We start from the raw sequence: 20,096 nt of genomic DNA, 5'->3' as shown, positions 1-20,096 counted from the left end.
AGGGAAGGCAGAGGGAGGAGCAAGCATGGGAGATGAGAGTCTGCCTTGGCGTTGCTCCAGGGGGCTGCCCAGCTCCCCAGCCTGGTAATGTAGCTTGAGCTTCTGCCTGGAGAGTTGGATGAACATCTTCAGGCCAAGGAAACTGCAAAGGCCTGGAGGTGGGAATGTGCCTAGCCCTTTCTTGAGTTATTGTCACCAGTGTGATGGGTTGAGTCATCAGTGAGGAGCCAATGGGGCCAGCTGCCCTTGCTTGGTCTGACTTAGTGGCTTCCTGTTGAGCACAGAGTGAGCAGTGTTTGAGAATGAGTGGTGTGATGTCAGATGCGGAGTACATCAGAGAATGGTCGTGTGACTCGCCTGGAACCCTTCCACACCTTCCCTGAGGCTATAATGGTGAAACCCAAAAAAGCTTCCCACCCTGTCACACTCGATTACTTGATTCTTTGCTGGCCTCTGAAGCTTTACCACCAACCTCCAATTTGGAATATGACTCCACAAGACTATCTCCCAGTCTCTATCAGTATGGCCTGCCCATTCATTGTTATTTAACTTTATTGTGTTCTGAGGCTTGAAGGTAAGGACTTACGTGTGAAGAAAGCATTCTACTACTTGCCCTTATTTCTTTGAGACAGAGTCTCCCAGTTTGGTTTTGAACTTGTAGCCCTCTTGTCTTAGCCTTCCAAGTGCTAGAATTTCAAGCATGTCTCGCCATGCTCAGCCAGGGCTGAGTTTTCATGTTACCTCCTCCAAAGAGTCTCCCACGGCTTCTCATTTATTGTATCAGATGCACCTGCTTGTGCCCTCCCAGCTCCTTCTAAATTCCCGCCATAGCACTGTGTGTATGTGTGGGAGGGGGAGCAGTTATACAGCCTTGAGAATGCTAAGCACTTGCTCTGTGACTGAGCTATACCCCAGCTCTTTCTTTTTATAACTTTATTTTCTCTGATTACATACTCAAAATTCTCACTGATCAGAAACACATCATCTAGTGCGTGAACACTCACATCCTACAGAGAACTCCTGAGAGTTTATTTCTCCTCATTTTTTTCTATGTGTAGACTATGTATTAAAAAGAGATCATACTAGTGGTAGGTATCTTGTTATTTTACTTGGTGAAGACTTGCATACCTGGAATTAGGAATTAAGAGCTGCTGCATTCCTTTTGGGTTATTTCATTCTATGGATATACCAGAATCCAGCTAGCCAGCTCTCCTCTCCCTCTCTCTGCTTTTTTTTTTTTTTTTAAAGTGGGCACAGAGGAGACAATGCCGGGGATTGAACCCAGGGCCTTGCATATGTTGGGTAAATACTCTGACTCTGGGTTATATTTCTAGTCCTAATCAAGCCACTTTTTTGTGTTGTTTTGAGATTGTGTGTGTGTGCGTGTGCGTGTGTGTGTGTGTGTGTGTGTGTGTGTGTTAAACCACTGTCTAGCTGCCTTGCCTGAGTGCCAGAATTACTAGTGTACCATCACACCAGATTCCACCTCTCTCACTCAGCGTTTGGACTCTTGGCAGTGGACAGTTCTATACTTTCATCTTTGTGCCCTTCTGGCAGCGCTTTTTTTTTTTTTTCAGACAGTTCCCTAGAGTGGAATTGCTGAGTCAGAGGGTGTGAACTTTTAAAATCACAATAGCCATTTCCATGTTACCCTTTCTGGAGTTGTACCTCAACATCACAACTAAAATGTGCCCCTCCCCATCCTGCTTTTCCTTTGGCACAGTCTCGGGAGTCAATCACATGGTCATTCTGCTCCTGAGACCATTAGCTCAACAAAGGGCAGTGTTCTCTGTTTGCAACTACAGAATATGCAACTACATTCTGAACATGGGCACAATGCCTGGTATACAGTGGGCAGTTAATAAGTGCTGATTGATTGAGTTGGTAAGGGAGTACAGATGGAGATTTGAGTGTGAGAAAAGCTCTCTGTGTTTGTGTGTATGTATGTGTGTGTGTGTATGAGAGAGAGAGAGTGAGTGTGTGTGTGTGAGAGTGAGAGGGGGGAGAGGGAAAAAGAGAGACTCCAAGTGAGAGAGACAACTCGCTGCAGGGTTTGAGGTATGGGCATAGTGGGTGTCAGAAGTCTTGACTGGTCCCTATTGCTATAGGAAGTTCACGGTCCTTGTGTCTGAAGTCTCCATTGGTACCCTACTGCTATAGGAAACTCATGATCCTTGTCCTTCATGCTCCTATGTCAGCTGCCCTCTGTGTATTTGTCCCCTCTTCTTTTCTCTCCTAACTGCTTCCTGAAGCTCCTTAAGAAACTGTCTCTAGGGCTGCAGTGTGACACAGCTTATACAAGACCCTGAGTCCCAGCTTCAGCATCAAAAAGGAACGAAAAGAGGAAACTTTTCTTTTAGGCATTCCTCCCTTTGCTTGGAAAGACCTCCCTGTTTCCAGGTGCTATTCAGAAGCCCCCAGGCTCCCTTCTCAAAGCCTGCAGTCTTCAGCTCCCCACACCTGGCCTTCTCAGTCTCTGCCCTCTCACTGCCTTACTGACTGAATCAGCAGACACTCTCAGTGAAGTTCTTATTTGGCATGGATACCCTTGTTCATTCTATCCTACTCTTCATGCTTCCCTCACCTCTGGTTGAGTATACCAGTGCTGGGGTTTGGTCACACATGTCAGGCCTCCTTGGGATATGAATGCACATGTGAGCAGATAGATGAACAGATAAGATGGGGAGCTCGAATGCAATGCTTTTAGGGCTATTTAGGTGTGAGGTGTTGCAAAGCCTAGTTGGGTTGTGGTTTGGAAGAGGGAAAGATTGAAGAACCAAAGAATTTAGTAAAAGGGATGTGTGGGGCCATGGGCACAAAGAGCCACAAGCTGACAGCCCACTGATGGAAGTCTCAAGGCAGAAGGGGAAACTGGTGTGGGGAGAGGAGGGACTCACTGGTCTGGATTTGAGGAGCTGAGGGGGTTGCTGCTCTGACTTCCAGGTGAGGAGATCCAGCTGCCTATGCAAGTCTCAGGCCTGGAGGTGGCGATGTGTGCCAATTGGCAGAACAGTGAGATGGGATCAGTTCCCCAAAGGATGGGAGCTTGGGCTGTGAGATAGGGCCTGAGCCATGACTTCACGTGTACAGGAGGCAGGAGGAGAGATCAGCTTAAAACCACTGTGTGGCCCCAGAGGCTTGAGGACTTTGAGAAAATCAGAGGGTTCATAGTTACTGTTTCTCTGGAGAAAATGGTCTGGAACCAGGCTGAGCAATCAAAGTAGGGAGGAAACCTAGGTCTGGGGCCTTCTTGAACATTTGAGAGGGAAAGGGAGGGAGCACTCTGGGGATTTATGAGTCACTTCCCCTCCAGAGGGAGGACTGAGGGCCTGTGAGTGGAGCCTCTGTGTCCACTGAAGGGGACATTCTTGTTACTCACTGGAATTTCCAACCATTTGGAACGGGTGGGGTAATTTAAGCCTTGGATGTTTGGGGAGCAGCTTCTGTGAGGTTCAGGGGTTTAGAGAAGAAGTGGGTGCTGAATCTACTATGAGTAGGAGTGTGGAGACGGTAAGGTACTCTAAAATTAGACTGCTCCAAGGTGCCTCAAGTTTTCTCAGGTTGGCAGTAGGGGCACAGAAGGACCCTGTAGTCCCGTGCTGCCTGCTGCTCTGAGAGTTTGGGCACTGCACGCTGCACACGGAGAGGCCACAGGGTAGCAGACAGAAGAACCTGTAACATAGGGCCCTGAGCTGGCACACTTGTATCCTAGGGAACACCAAGCTTGGCTGTTCCCAAACCATGGGAACAGCCTTACCCGCCCAAACCAAATGAGGAATTGTGGCTTAAGAGGGCCCTTCAAATGTGTCTTGGTTATTTATAACTCAGCCAGAGCAAAACAGGACTGAGAGAGAAAGTAGTGGATAATGGGTAGGAGATGTCTTTGCAGGACCCTGGTGGGATAGACCCGGACTGGCCCAGATCCTAGAGAACCCAACATATCTCTCAGTCTGTTTGAGTTTTGGTGACAGGTTGGAACCTGCATCTGGTGAGGGCAGGTTTTCTATTATTGACAGAATGACAAGAACCTCTCCCAGACTTCAGAGTTCCAGAAAAATTTTTAATGAATAAGAAGATAAGGAACTATATTCATTCCCTTTTATCTCCCCCCTCCCCCCCGGCCTTCTACATGCTGCTTCTCAGCTAAGGTGCCCAATAGAGTAGAGAGGGGTTGACATGGTAGGCCCCAGCTGGGACAGTTAGCCTTCCTTTGGAAATGACCTCAACAGTTTGACTCTGCCCTGTGGCCATATGGTTGCCACTGACAAGTTACTGTGTTGTGCATGAAAGGCTGGTCATAAAAGGCAGGTGAGGTTTTGATGGACAGATTCGGACTCTGCACCACCTGGTTGGTGGCATCTGTTACACAGATTTACAAAGATAAAGTTGTAGGTTGGTATATGAAGCTGAGTTTTATTCCAGGCTGCCAAATCTTCTAAGAGAAGATGGGTCAGCGGGACACTAAGGGGAAACTCCTCCCACATAACCACAGCTAACAACCAGTTGCAAGAATAAAGGCAGTGTGGCCATCCTTAAGCCTAGCTCGGAGCAAAGATGTGGTTTATAGTGTGCTATGCTTTTTTAAAAATGTAAAATTACTTGCTTTCATTTTAAAGTCAAGACATTTTATTTAAGCATTCGTATTTTCCCCTGTGCATGATAACACAAGATGAGGCAGAGGCAAGCAGATCTCTGAGTTCCAGGCCTGATCTACATAGCTGGTTCCAGGATGGCCAGGACCACACAGAGAGACTCTCTGTCAAAAACAGTTATAGGGAGCTGGTGAGATGGCTCAGTGGTTAGAAGCACTTGCTGTTCTTGCAGAGGACCTGGGTTCAGTTCCTAACACCTACATGGTCGTTCACAACCTGACTACTGTTCCAGGGGATCTGATGTCTTCTGACCCAGGCATGAGACACACATTGGTGTACACACACACACACACACACACACACACACACACACACACACACACAGAGGCAGGCAAAACAATCATACATGTCCAGTAAAATAAAGTACAGTAAAATAAAAACAACAAAAGAGCAAACAAGTCTAGCTTGGCTACACACAGATCCTGCCTCAAAACAAAACTAAAACCATAAAGAACACAGATTTTGCAAACGTTGAGTCTGTGTTGCCTGTGGGGAACATTAATTAGCTGGGGCTTCAGCTCCTTTTGGCCCTCTGTGGCATGGTGCTTGCCTTACCTGAACTTTGAATGAGTGCTGAAGATGTGTCACAGTTGCCTTGGCTGTTGAGTTGTGAATGAGTTTCTGCAACTGGCTCTAGACTCCTCCCCCATGGGTGTGTGTCTCTTAGGGTCAGGGGACTGGGATGTGAGCCTCACCCCTGCATGAATTTGGGTTCAGGAATATGGAAGACACTGAGGGAAGAGAGGGAAGCAGTCTAGTAGCATGGAGGGTGGATAACGCCACCTGTCCAAGAGTGTCCTGGCCTTGTAGAGCTGGCTCACCCCTTGTGTGGCACGGAAGTATTCAAAGGAAGTGGCATTGCTAGCAGCACCTGACCATTATGTGGCTTGGCCCGTGGTGTCCATTGACACGTGCTTAGGACCCTGTCTGGCGCTATGCTCCAGTTGAGCATGAGGCAGGCTAGTCCCCTTCTGTACAAGTACAAAGCCGTGTTTACTCTACCGTGCTGCAATGGCAACTGCGGTTTCTCACCGGCAGTGGGCCTCCCCTCCGTGAAGGTGCTGGAGCCTGAGGCCGAGGTGCGAAGGGGGCTCTGACTTGTGATGATCCCACGGGGACATGGTCTGAGTGGATGAAAGGTGGCTTCTGGGGTAGCCGGTCTCCTGCTCCCCCTTGCTGGAGGGCTCCGACGAGAAGTTGTAAATAAAGCTTGTCTCTGGGAAGCAGACCTCCCCCCACCCCCCACCGCGCCCGCCCGGCCTGTCTGCGGCCTCCTCCCTCCCTCCTCCTCTGCTCCAGAAGCCTCCGCCAGCCGCTCGCCCGCCCGGTGACCACAGAGGGAACCAGCAGCTCCACCTCGCAAGTCAAGACGTGCGTTTCCTGTGCATTTGGAGCAATCGGCCTCCGGGTCCAGAAAGGGCGGGCTCTGTGTGGCCGACTGCGTAGCAGCGGGGCTCCTAGACGAGCCCGGCCGCGGACCTGGGACTAGCCGAGCGGCGGCCAGAGAAGGAACGGACCGCGGAGGGCACTGGCTGCCGCCCCTGCCCAGCTTACATCCCGCGAGTGGCTGCCTGGAGGCCCCGCTTCCCCTTTCGCAGGGTGGGGACGCACGGGAGGCGGGCCCGGCGCGCAGGACGGCTGGAAAGCGGCAGCAGGAAAAGGTTTATAATGGAGCCTTTCATCGTGAGCCGGTGGCCAGGTGCCAGGACAGACTCCGCGGAGGCCAACATGCTGGTGTAGGCCTGCCCTGAGCTCTTCCCCGCCCGCCCGTCCCCTGCCTGCCTCCCTGCTGGGGCGCGCGGTGGCTGCTGCCGCTGCTGCTGCCGCTGCGTGGACCCTGCTTCCTGTTTGCCCTCTGCGGCTCTGGCTGCCATGGAAGAGGAAGAGGAGGCAATAGGCTTTTTGGACAAGGTTCTGGAGGATGAAGATGTGTTTCTCCTGGAGGAGTGTGAACTGGGAACCCCGACCAGCCCTGGCTCAGGGTCCCCCTTCTTGGTGGCTGTGAAGGTGGGAATGTGACACGCCCTGGATGCTTGTGGGGAGGGGGCAGGGCCGGCAGCTATGACTGATGCTGAAGCCGTGTTTGGAGAGAAATGGCTGATATGTGCGCAAGCCTCATGGCTGAGTGGAAGAGCCTAACTCAGCATGAGATGGGCTGGTACGTTCCTGCCAGAGGATTGAGGGCTGTGCTCTCTCAGCAGCTGTTCTTGAGGGAGAGGTGGAGCGCCTGCTCACCCTGCACCAGTTGTCCTCAGGGGCAGTGACTGCTGGCTTTCCCCTCAGTCAGCTGTGTTAGGGGATCTTTTTGGCAGTGACATGAGTCACCTGGTGGCCTGTCACTGATGTGATTCTATTGCCCCCAGAGGAGCTGAAACTGGTGGGCAATAATTCATTGTTTCCGTGGCAACCAGAGGATAAGGGCATTTGTGAAGTGTGGCCATGGAAGCTACCCCTTTTTCAAGGAGGAGACTGGCGACTTGGTGCGTCTTGACTAATGCAAGTGGTCATTTAGGAAGATCAAGAGTCTGAGGTCACTTGGGTTTTCTTGAAGGAAAATAATTGAGTCAGCTGGAGAGGGGTCGGGAACGGCTGTCAGGTGGGTGAGCATTTTCCCCAGGGTGGGCATAGGCAGGATTGGCCCACTTCTTGGGTTGTAACCGGCAGCAGAGCAGAGCTCCTAGAAAGGTAGGGAAGAAACTGCCAATACTTTTGCCTTCTTCCCTGTTCTTCCTTTCTCCAGGGGCACAGCTCCCCCTGGGAAATGCCAGCTCTGGCAGGGAGCAATACATTGGTCTATCTCTCGCCTATGCCTACCTTTAAGAACTCTAGCCACAGCCTATCATTTCTCTCCTCTATGCCTGGAGGGAGGGCCTGTGAGCACTGTAGCAGGGAGTATGCACACAGCAAAGCTAGCTACCTAACCACATGGGCCCCGGAGGGTGTGGTGTTCAATGCATTACTAGGACTAGGTGTCTGAGACTCCCTGAGTCTTCCCTTACCGTGAGATGATCACCGCCCTGCCCTACCCACACTGTGTGTGACTCCAAGAAGGAGCTAATGGAGATTAAAAATAGACTGCAGACCCAGGTTAGGTAGGTGGCAAATATGTGGGCTTGGGTGGAGTAATGGCTGCAGGCTTGGGGTGGGAGCTGCAGTGGGATGCTGACACCTCATCTCTGTTTGGTAATCTGGTGCTAGTTTAGAGTACCAGAGTAAGTCATGTCCCTCCTTGGACCCACAAGACCTCTGTACTTAGGTTTTGACCAGCCTCTTTATGATCCGAGGAGCATTCTGGGAGATCAGTAGTCATGAGATAGCCAGTCGATGAGGTTCCTGGTAAACCTTGTCTTAGAAGCCCTCCCAGCACAGACATCAGTACCACTCATGCTGCTCCTAGGCACATCCTTTCTCTGGGTTGTGGAATACAACTTCCTTGTGCTCACCACTGACCACTGCATGGCTGGGACCAGTGAGAATTTTTGGAATAACTGAGGTTTGTTGGGATATGCAAAAGCTATACTAGATTCCTGGCCTTATTTCATCTCAAGGGTGTTCTTGATAGGTGGCACATGGTTGTCAAAGGGACACACACCATGCCTGAAGTCATCCTTCCTCCCAGGTCGTCCCATGATGCCTAGATACAGCCCTTCCTCTCCTTTCTTTTCCTTCCCTCCCCTCCCCTGGAGTTAGCTTCAGCCTGGGAGCTTCTTGCTCATCTGGAATACCTCTCCAACACCTATTTTCTTCATCAGGCTTGGCCTTAGACCCGGGCTGCAGAGAAGTGAAAGGCAAGCCCATCAGTTCATTGAGTAAGTGCTGTCAGGTTGTCTTCTAGCCTAAGCACGCAGCCTGGTACCATGGAGGAGACAAGTGAACAAGGCATGGTCCTTTCTCACAGAGTCAAGGATCAAGTTCACACGGCCAGGAGAGTAGAGAAAGAAAGCAGTCAGGCTGTGAGATGCATTCTGACCAGAGAACACCAGCATCCAGGTGTGGTGGTGACTACCTGTAATACTAACCTGGGCGGGGGGGAGGCATTGAGGCAGGAGGAGCATCAGTTCAAGGCCAGCCTGAGCTACATAGTGAGTTCCAAGTCAGTATGGGTTATGAGTAGACTCTGTTTCAGAAACATAAACAACAAAAGGCACCCAGTTTCAGAGGAGGAGAAAGACACTTCTAATTGAGTCAGTACTGGACCAAGAATATGTATGTATGCACATGCATGTGTGCAGGGACCAAGGGGCCTTTCTGGGTGATGCTCTCACTCTCGATGTCCTGGCTGCAGATGATCTTGGCTCACTCCTCCATGGCAGCTGGGAGGAATCCAAGGCAATTTGCTCTTTGCTATTACTTTACTTCAGGAGTACTTACCTTAAACAGTAGTTGTGTTGCTGTGCACTTGCCCAACTGCCAGCCTTATAAATCAATCCTGCTTTCACTGTAATTTCCAGGTGCTTCATCTTCCTAAGGGACAGATGCAAAGCTGCCTGGCAGTTCTCTCCGGAGCCGTAGCTGCAAATTGTGTCTCACACACAACCCTGCTTCCTTTGAGGAGTTAACGATCTGTAAACTCATAATGCAGATACTGACATCAACACCACATCCCATCTGTAAAATGGTGCATACTTTTCTAAAAAGATTTTCACACAGTTCTATTTAAAGGTAGATAGGGCTGATGGGTGGAGCCTGGTGGAAGCTGCTATTTCAAGAAACTCATTTGTCAGGAATAAAAAGCCCTTTTGTGTTCCATATTAACTCTTCAGGTATCCTTCTGTGCCTAAAGAGAATGGGTTGTCTGAAATGCCTGCCTTCCTGTTCAGCCACTCGCTCGGGTCCCTCCTGCTTTTCTTAGGCTCCAGCACCTTTGCAGTGGGGAGGCCCATCATCCCGTTGGTGTTTCCTGAAGTAAGGGCCTGAGGGGTGACACCTTGATATATATGTTTTAATGTAGATGAGGGAAAAATAGGATCCATACATCATTCCTATGATTTGATATAAGGTTTAGGATAAGACTGTGTATTTTAAAAAGTCAATACTTGGCAGGGCCTGTAGAGCACGCCTTTAATGCAGAGGCTAGAGGATCTCTGTGAGTTCAAGGCCAGCCAGGTCAACATAGTGAGAACTTGTGTCCAAAAAAAAAAAAAGACAGAGAATCAGCACTGGCTGTGTTTAGTGGTGCATACCTATAATCTCAGTCTTGGAGGCAGAGACAGAGGAGTACAAATCTGAGGCCATATAGAAAGACTCTCTAAAAAAAAAATCAGTTGTGAAGAATGATATTAAGTAACGCGTCAGTGCTGCAAGGCTGTAATGGTAGTATATGAGCAACTGAGGTTCTTAAACATGTGTGGAGTATGTGAATCTGCCCAAGGCTGTAGGCAGCTTGAAGGTGGAACACGAAGATTGGCCTCCAAGGGAAGGGACACCTGGGGAGAGGAGAGACTCCATGTACTGTACTCCTAGGTGTGGCGGGCCAGCTGTGCTGAGTGCAAACTGATGTGGCTCATGGGCTGTTGTGCTGTCTGCTAAGACCCTTGCTGCTTAGCTTGTGGCTTTAAAGCACAGCGAGAGCTGCCCTGCCTGCTCAGCCCTCACTGTTGCCTTGGAAAAGATAAAGGGCCGTGGAAAGATTGTTTCTTGACTTGGCCTAGACCCAAACCTTAGGAGGCTTTTTATATTTAGCCCCTGAACACTGCGGAAGCCCAGGCCAGAGCTGGCCACAGTTTATCAATAGATACTACTGTAGCGACCTGGTGTGTTGATTCCGCAGCCTCGAGATGACAAACTTTCAGCCTAAGCAGACTGTAAACTGCTGGGGATAACGGGGGTCACTAGTGCCGCAATTTGTAAGCCCAGATTGGAGAGAAAGAGGTGACAGCTATCCTGTGTGGTAGAGCTTTTGCTCAGGAGGTTTGGTGCACATGGGCATCTCTGGAAAACGTGCTGAGAACAGGCGTCTCCACATTTATTACCAATGTCCAGCATGCTGTAGTGAAGGAAGAAATGAGTGTTTAGCCCTGGTATTTTATGAGACAAACAAATCGCCCATAAGGACTGAAGAAACAGTTGTGAATTTACAGTTATTTATTTATTTAAAGTTACTGAGTACATTGTAAGATGAAAGAAACTGGGCAGTAACTAAAGAACCAGGTACGACTATTTCCTGATTGTCCCAAAGCAGAAATATATATGATCTCGAGAAAGCCACCCCTTGCCCAAAGATGGAAATCTCTTCAGTACTAACTGAGCAACAGACTTACTGTGAGTAAAATTTACAGAGCTTAATTTCACATCACCAAACTCCCAGGTGCCTACACCCATCCTAGCTTGAATTTTAGGAGTGTGGCCCAGAGTGGGTGTGTGACTGATTGTTACCTTTTAAGATCCAGTCTTCTAAAGATCTCATCTCAAAACCAGTCTTAAGGATAGGATTATGAGGTGAGGGTCTTGTTAAAAATGAACTGTTATGAGGCAGGGAGGGGTTTTGCTCCACGGAGAAAGGAGGTTTCTTCAGAGAAGGGCCTGCAGATGGCCAGATTTCCAGAGTCTCTACAAGGTGTTTGCCAAATACTCAGGTGAATCCCAGCTGTGAGGAATGAGGTCAGCAGGGGAGCCGAGTCTGCAGTGTGAGGGCAAGTGCAGGTCAGTTGGGAAGCAGCTGGAAGGTCACTGTGGATCTGACTCATACCCAGGGTGTGTTGGAGGCTGGGATGTCTCCGAGCAGCTGGCCATTTGCACCCTCTGGGCCCCGGTTGTTACACCTACCAGATTGTGAGATACCCTGGAAGAACACTTAGCACAGGTCCTGGCAGTTGTGAAGCCATCAGTAAGTAACTGTCCTTCCTTAATGTGAGTTTTGTACTGGGTTCTTACTGCTGCCAGAAACAAATCGCCACAAATTTACAGCTAGAAAGCAGCCTTGATTTGCATAGCTTCTGGAAACTCTTGGCGAATAAATCCATTTCACCTTTCCCCTACATTCCCTGGCTACAGGTCCCATTTTCTATCCTAAAAGCCAGCAATTTAGCCTTGACCCCTCGACCTCATTGTCACATTGCCTCCCCTTTTACTTCCCTCTTATAAGGACCCTGTGACTACTAAGGGCCCACTTAGGTAATCCAGGAATCTTATCCTTAATTCTACCCACCAAGTCCCTTAGTCATTAAAGTTACAGTCAGTGGTTTGAGGGAGCTGCATGTGGACATCTATGTGAAGTCATTCATACTCTAGGGCAAGACATTTCAGAGAGTTGGGGGCCTGTAGCCTTCAGACATCTGAACCACTCAGGAAAAGGTGTGAAGGATACTCCTTTGGGAAGCCTCCAGAGACACTGGCATGGGTTTTCTCTGTGACTCGAGGGACTCCTGGTAGCTTGATAGATATGCTTTTCTGGCTCACGTTAAGGTGTGCATTTGATGCCCAGAAGAGAGCTGGAAAGGATGGAGGAGAGGGAGGAGGTCATCCCAAGGGTGAAAGGAGGACCTGAGGTGGATCCCTCTTTGCAGTCTCATGTTTCTACTGTGTAATGGGAAATGCAGAACCCACTTCAGTGTGGGTGCCTGAGGGCCGAAAGGCAAGTATGGAGAGGAGTTAAAAGCCTTTCTTAGTAAAGGTTAGGCGTGACTCAGGAGTGAGACTTATCGTGGGAAGAAGAGTGCAATGTGGTTATTGCAAAGGCCTGAAGGATATCACCCACTTGTAGTCTGATGTTTTACTCTTGACTCTTGTAGGGGCCTGGGGGGCCGCCATCCAGCTCCCAAATCACACATGGAGGCTTATTCTTACCTATGAAATGCCTGGCCTTAGCTTGGCTTGTTTCTTGCCCGCTTTTCTTTTCTTGCTTTCCTTCCTTCCTTTCTTTTTCTTTTTTTTTTTTATTTTTGGTTTTTCCAGACAGGGTTTCTCTGTGTAGCTTTGGAGCCTGTCCTGGAACTCACTCCGTAGACCAGGCTGGCCTTGAACTCACAGAGATCTGCCTGCTTCTGCCTCTCCAGTGCTGGAACTAAATAAAGGTGAGCGACTCCACAGCCCAGCTGCTGTCTACCTTTTGCCTTTGGGCATTTATCTTTCTCTATTCCTGTATACCTTTGTTTCTTACTCAGTGGCTTGCTGGTTGGCTGTCCCCTGTAGTCCTCCCTTCCCCTGCCTTCCCCTCCCCCTTTTCTCCCTCTTCTCTCCCCCTCCCCCTCTTCCTCCTCCTCTCTTGTTCGTTCTTCTCTTCTTTCCCAGATTTCTCCTCATATTTATCTTCTCTGCCTGCCAGCCTGCCTGTCTTTCTCGCCTGCCTTGCTATTGGCCATTCAGCTCTTTATTAGACCATCAGGTATTTTAGACAGGCAAAGTAACACAGCTCCACAGAGTTAAACAAATGCAACATAAACAAAAGTAACACACCTTACAATAATATTCCCCAACACCCACTAGCCAGGCAGGTAACCTCAAGGCTATGCAGGTTTTAGTTGCTGAGGATGGGGAGGAAGTGAGACTTCATTCAGCTGTACTGTTTAAGAAGAGATGTCACTTAGCCAAGGGAAGAGCGCATCAGGCACTGTCAGCTGGGAGAACCCAGCTTCAAGGCCTGAGTATGACTTGCTTGTTGGGAAGGCAGAAATTGCTAGGCTTTGGCCCTGGAAGAGACTGGGAGGTCAAGAAGACCCTGAGGCCACTGCAGGCATTTAAGTAAACTATGCTGCAGTCCAAGTCACAGTTTACGTCCTCTTTATTTGCTTATCTTTGTTGATTTCATTGTCTTTCTCTCCTGCTAGATTATAAACCAGGTGATAGCAGGGCTAGGGCTATTCTTGCTTCCTGTTGTAGCCCTGGGGGCTGCTGTGTATTCAGTAACTATTTGTTGACTGAACAGATAAGTGAAACTATCTTTCCTAATTGCATTTTACAGTATTATATTAAATTTTGAAAAGAAGGTGTCTTGGGAGATTGATTTTACTGAAGTGGGCTGGAGGGAGGGAGGATTCAGTGGTCAGTTAGGAGAATTTAGGTGGGAGGACTCAGTCCTGGAGTTAGCCAAGGAAGCTTCCAAACATGGCAGAGGGGAGGGGGAAGACTGAAGAGCAGCCAAAAATAAAGTTTGAGGGCCCTGCATGGTGAAAATTGCATGCTTTTCGCTGGAGGTAAAGTTGTAATGCTTTCTGTGTACCAACCACTGTGTTGGATGGTGCATCCAGGCTGAACAAGGTGTGATCGCCACCACAAGGGAACAGGAATTCAAGAGGGAGGGAAATCTAGCATGGGTCTGTGCCTTACACCATGAGGAATGGCTGAGGTAAGCGTGGGCGGACCACAGCTAACACCTGTTATGGTGCTGAGTCCCTAGGACAGGAAGACCCCAGCACAAGTGGCCACCAGGCCAGAGCTCCCATACCCATTTCCGTCCCCTTCACTCTAACCCTGTCTCAATCTATGTATCACTTCCTCTGGTGTGGTGGGGGTGTCCTGTCCTTCGCTGTTCTGTCCCATGTTTCCAGGCTCAACCTCAGTCGTGAAAGGATGTCTGTATCCCCTCGGCACTTGAGATGTTGAGGCAGTAGTATTGCTGTGGGTTCCAGACCAGCTTGGGCTGTAGAATGGGATTCTGTGTGAAAACAAACAGCAATAATAATGTTAATCCTATGGCTTTTGATCACCTGTGAACATGTTGGTTAAAAGAGCAAGTGTCTTGAGCTGTGGTGCTGTTCTCATGAGCTGTTGACTTTTGGCTTGCTTCCTTGCAGGTGGAGGCAGGGAAGGGCCTGGAGATGAGGAAGCTGGTTCTCTCAGGCTTTCTGGCCAGTGAAGAGATCTACATCAATCAGCTGGAAGCTCTGTTACTGGTGAGTACCTGAAGGAGGGGCTGGTCCCTCCTAGCCAGTGCAGTGCTCTATAACTGCTCTTGGTATTCGTACGGGATGGGCACCAGGCCTGCACTGTTCACAGCTGGGCCTCTGAGGGCTGCGTCGGTCACTGCCGCCTCTTCATGACCTTGCCCTGAGAAGCAGGAAAAGACAGTTGTGGGAGGGCAAGTGCCCTCGTCGATCGTGATGACTGTGAAGTTGTGGTGTGAACCGACAGACCACTGTGTGCTGATGGGCACCTTGTTGTCTCCCCAACACCAGTCAATCAAGCTGAGACTCCTCACCATCCTAGGTCCAAGTCCTTCCTCTTCCCCGGGGAAGGAGACCATTAGCCCTGTCCTGGAGGCTCTCTGTCGGGGAAATGAGAGCTGGAAGATGTCTGTTTTTAAAAGTGCTGTGGCTCAGAAGCGTTACACCAGCCTGAGCTCCCGGTAAAGATGAAGGTGGTGTTGTGTGAATCAGATTGGGTGGTGATTATTAAAACATTCTCCAGAGATGAAAACGCCACACAGACACGTTTGCCTTTGAGGAAGGTGCTTATTAGATGCGTCTGGGTATTATGCAGAGTGATTGTGTAGTGTAAATTCTTTTATCTGGGTGTTGTGCAGTCAGATGGCATGAAACACTGTTTAAAAAGAAATTCTGAGGCAGAAGGATCATCATGGGTTTGAAGCCAGTGTGGGCTACATAATGAGTTTCAGGCCAGCCCCAAACCTCATCTCAAAAAACTAAAAAGATGCTGGATGGTGGTGGTGGCGGCACACACCTTTAGTCCCAGCACTCGGGAGGCAGAGGCAGAGGCAGACAGATCTATGCAAGTTCAAGGCCAGCCTGGTCTACAGAGCAAGTTCCAGGACAGACAGGGCTACACAGAGAAACCCTGTGGGGAGGTGGGGGGAAGAAGGGACGGACGACACATAAAAAGACCAAGCAAGCAAGCAAACAAATAAAAAGCCCTGGAGAATCAGAGATAAATGTAGATCAGTAGAAGGTGGTCCTCCTAAGTAAGATGACATTTATATACTTGCTGTGATATAAGGTGTCATTCATTGTCTTGACATTCATTACCCAAGGAATGGCTATTGAAATAAAGCTACTTTGCGGGATGCTGTCCTGAGCTTGCTTTAGAATCTTCTTGGTAGTTTAATAAGCCCAGTGATGATTTCCAAATGGGAGACAGTGGCAGATAGGAAAGAGCCTGGTCCGAATCTAGAGCTAGAATAAGACACAGCCTTACCCTGCTGTTAATAGCAGGGATAGTGCATTGTTTCCAAACTCTGCATCTCAACCCCTTGGTGTGCTGTGAAAATGTGGAGGTTTGAATCAGCATTTTAAAACAGATTGAAAAAAGAATGTCATCATACATCATATGTATTTTTCCTATGACTACAAACCTATAGTCAAATTAGGTACAATAAGTTATTAACAATAATTAATAAAGTTGAATGATGTTAGCTGTATACCATAATAAAAGTCATGTAGCACGGCCTCTGCCTTGAAAAGTCCAAACACACACTGGTATTTTCAGAGCGTGGATGACCACAGCTAACTAATGGTAGCAAAACAGTTGACACCTCTCTTTGGGTTGAAAAGATCAGGTCATCCTTTAGGACCTAGTACAGTTCTGGGTACTAAAGATAGTAGACAGACCTGGGGTGGCTGAATCCAAAACTGTATTGCTGGCGGAATGCCGATCTGAAGAGGACCAGACTGCCTGGCTGTGAGCCCCAGTGCCCACCTTACCTGCACACAGTAAGAACACTGTGTGCTTCATTGTTTCCGTCTGCAATCTGGGTTCATGAATTGTATTCAGCTCTTAGAAAAGGGCCTGTGGTGGCATAGTGACTATTCCTACAGAGCTGAGCAAAGACAGGTGAAGGCTCCTGTGTTCTTTTTGGTTTTGTGGGGGTGCTTTGTTTTGGTTTGGTTTTTAGAGACACTATTTCTCTGTGTAGCTTTGGAGCTTGTCCTGGTACTTGCTTTGTAGACCAGGCTGGCCTCAAACTCACAGAAATCCTCCTGCCTCTCTGCCTCCTGAGTGCTGGGACTAAAGGTGTGCACCACCACCACCCAGTTTGGTTTGGTTTTGACACAGGGTCTTGCTATGTAGTTTGGCTGACCCCAAACTTGGAACTATCTTCCTGCTTCCATCTCCTGTGTTCTAGATCACAGTGAGTTTGAAAATCAGTGTCTTGCTGGATGTAATGGTACGTGCCTGTAATCCCAGCATTCCAGAGGCTGCAGGAGGCTTTGGGCTCCCCTCCCCCACATACACACCCCAGTGGAGGAAGAGAGGTACCTCTGAGTGGCATGCCTCTCTTACATTCCAACCTCCTTCATCAGATGTTCTCCTCTGGGCAAAGATAGTTTCAGGAGCCAGGATGAGGTCTCCCTGCCACACCTTCTTAACAGCTCCTACCCAAAGGCACTACCGTGTGATTGCACACCCACCATTCCTACCCTGCTCACTCTGGCCTCTCAGGAGAGACAGGTGGGAAGATTTATTGCTGGGAGGCCCAGGGAGTGGGTGGGCTGGGCTCTCCTCAGTCTCTAGCTCCCAGGACAAACCTGAAAGATAAGAACTCAGTCCCTCCTTCCTTCACAGATTGGGAGGCCTCCCCTTTCAGCCACCCGGGGGCTCACTGCTGCTTCTCCTGGGTGGTCTAGCTTAAAGGCAAAACTGTTTCTTGGTCTTTCTCTCCCCCTCCTTTTAGCCACAGATCCCCTTATCCCGCAGGGAGTGACTTCAAAATGGAAAATGACTTGGAAGTGCAAAGTGTCTGTTTTCCCCTCAGTACTTCCTGGTGTACAAAGGACTAGGCCTGCGTACCTCAGACTGTGTGTGCACACAGGCAGACAGGGACAGCACACAGAGGAAAGCCACACAGGGCTCTGTTCCCAGCATATTAGTAATCTTGAAGTCACTGTTGCTGATGCCTGTCTGTTACTCGTGAGGTCTGAGCCCACGGTTGGGGGTGAGAGGCTGTAAAAGAAAATACTAAATGAGTTGTAGTTCTGCATATGTTCTGTACCTTTGTGGGCTGTTGCCTACAGTCCATCTCACCTTAGGGCCATAGTTTGCCACAGCTAGCCCCATCGCCTCCTCTTAGCCCTCCATCTTAACTATTTTCTGTCCGATTTCATAGTCCTAGGACATCTCCACTTGCTTATCTGTGTGGTAGGTTAACCAGACCTCCTCCCTGAGCTCCAAGAAGCAACCAAGGCTAAGTTAGTAACTGGGCCTGGCAGGGGCCAAGCCTTCACGGGCAGGGGGTGGAGGAAGTGGGCAGATTTCTTCTCCTGTTTCGAAAGGCCACTTGCTGGAGGATGAAGCAGACTGACCCTGTGAGGTCAGGATTGGCCATGCCCTGTCTTCAGGAGAGGCTCCCAGGGTCGGAGTTGAGGTTACCCAGGGCTTCTCACTAAGAATTCTCACAGCCTCTCTCTCAGCCTTGCTATCCAGCTGGACCAGGGAGGAGAATTGGAGGTAGCTGGTGTGTTAGCTCCCTGGCCCTAATGGCAATGTTGTGTCAAAGCTCAGTAAGAGGGGACTGGCCTTTGAGCCCCTCCTGGCCCAGAGACCTGTATGTGAGTCTTCAGATAAAAAATAACTGAGGACCAGCCAGCCCTTCCCCCTTCACCGTGGAGAATGGGGGTGGGAGCCAAAGTCCTTCATCTGTGAGAAAGTCTCATGCCTCCAGTGCAGGCTGTCCATGTGACTGGTCCTGGCTAGAGTGCTTTTCTTCCCCTTTTGTAGACAGTGGGAAGTTTAGGAGGAAGCAGAGCTGTTGGGCCTGTCTTGACGTAGGAGGTAGACCAGTGTGTGCTTCCCCAGCAGCCGACTTCTGAGAAATCTTAACCTTCCCAGGACTGTTCTCCTGATTTCTTTGCTCCTTTCACAGTAGGGCTTGTACCAAGGTACAAGGATAAGTGGTTTTGGGTATAAGTGACAATTTGTACCTGTCTATTGGGTCTTTGTTTTTTTGAGACAAGGTTTCTCTGTATTGCTTTGGAGCCTATCCTGGAGCTCTCTCTGTAGACCAGGCTGGCTTTGAACTCACAGAGATCTGCCTGCCTCTGCCTCCTGAGTGCTGAGATTGGGTCTTAGATAGAGATGAAAAGTCACCATGTATGTCACATCTGCAGGGGAGTCCCCTGTGTCTTTCCACCTGGGCATGGGAGAGCACCATGCCATTCTCCTGGTTCCCTCTGCTCCTGTGTCTGTGTATTCATGCAGCTCTCAGCTCTCCCCAGCTTCAGAGGCTTCATTACTTGTACCTCCTCTATGAAGCCTTAACTTAGCTGCTCCAGTGCAGTCTTGGAACCACTTGGTTCGGATTTATAATTCAGGTTGGGATTATCCTGCCTCACACTGGCTACCAAGTTGTTTGATTTATTTCAGCCCATTTTTCAAATAGAGCCTAATGTTCTTAAGAAAGGAGATCAGGGATCATCAAAATGATCACCCACATACTAGACTTCCATAACTTCCTCTGCAGAATGGGTCATTGCACGGTCAATTGTGTGGTCAAGGGTGTACTCCCCTCTGCGTGAATGCCCTCCCATCATCCATCCAGCCCTGCCTCATCCCCTCTCTTCTCCTTGCTCACTGCACATAGGCTTGATGGCTTTCACCCTGTCTTTCACCAAGCCTGTTTCTGTCTCCAGATCAGCCATCAAGGAAATCACGATGAGTATAGTCCCTTTAAGCCTCCTTGTTTCTATCTCAGAGTAAATGTCTCCTCTTTGGAGAAGCCGTCTGACCATCCTGCCTCAGGGGGTCCTCTCCATATTTTCTTCATTGCACTTACTGGTGGGTATAATTAGATGCTGGGTCATTTACTTGTGTTTCATTTGTCTCCTCTACTAGACTGGAAACCCCATGAGGACTGGGATTGTATGTGTTCCAGGCATACCACTGGGTGTTGGGGATTGGCCCTGTGTCTGGCACTTGCTTCATTTTTCACAGGATGAATAACAATATTATTTGTCTTCTATATGCCAAACATGTACTAGATACTTTATTGTGTTTTAAAATATTTTATCATTTTTATGTGTACACGTACATGTCTGCATGAGTTTATGTGTACCACTTGTGCACAAGTAGTTGTGAGCTATCATTTGGTGCTGAGGACTGAACCCAGGTCTTCTGCAAGAGCAAGAAGCAATCTTAACCACGGAGATTTCTCTCCCGGCCCTACATATGTAATGTGTGCCTTTTGAGGCTTGATCTTCTTATTGGCTCTCTTGAGAACGTAATGCCATTTCAGTCCCACAGGACTCTGCTAGTGAAGTGATGACACACCCAGAAATGGGGAGTGACTTGCCCACAACTATTAAATGGCAGGCTCTGGGCTCCAGCCCACACTGCTTGGCCTGAGCCAGGTTGACTCCCATTCTATTTTCTAGCAAGGACTTGGTACTGAAGGTTACCTGGCTCTCGTGTCAAGAGGGTCAGTGGGATCTTCTTGGCCCCAGCTTTGTTGTTGTGTCTGCACTTTGTAGAATGTGGAGGACAAAGTCAGAAGTCAGATGCTGGAGGACGTTTTCAATTCCCAGACAACCAAAACAGAGACTTATATTAATTACAAAT

The 20,096-nt window shown here is 49.0% G+C and overlaps 1 protein-coding gene and 1 long non-coding RNA gene across 2 annotated transcripts in view; one reads left to right on the top strand and one right to left on the bottom strand.

Moving 5' to 3' along the window:
* Abr (ABR activator of RhoGEF and GTPase) overlaps positions 1 to 20,096 on the top strand; it is a 207,944-nt gene that overhangs the window by 119,032 nt on the left and 68,816 nt on the right. Inside the window, 1 exon segment of the mRNA XM_040749167.1 lies at positions 14,384 to 14,482. Within this exon segment, the coding sequence (XP_040605101.1) occupies positions 14,384 to 14,482 (99 nt within the window).
* On the bottom strand, positions 4,390 to 5,886 carry LOC121141411. Its single transcript, XR_005878316.1, has 2 exons — positions 5,685 to 5,886; positions 4,390 to 4,756 (listed from the first exon to the last, which is right to left on the bottom strand). It is a non-coding gene; the product is annotated as an uncharacterized LOC121141411 (long non-coding RNA).

Source organism: Mesocricetus auratus, unplaced genomic scaffold, assembly GCF_017639785.1.
Source record: "Mesocricetus auratus isolate SY011 unplaced genomic scaffold, BCM_Maur_2.0 Super-Scaffold_100007, whole genome shotgun sequence".
In the NCBI taxonomy this organism is placed as follows: domain Eukaryota; kingdom Metazoa; phylum Chordata; class Mammalia; order Rodentia; family Cricetidae; genus Mesocricetus; species Mesocricetus auratus.
Note: the sequence above shows the minus strand (reverse complement) of the source record. Positions and strands in the feature narration are given on the sequence as shown.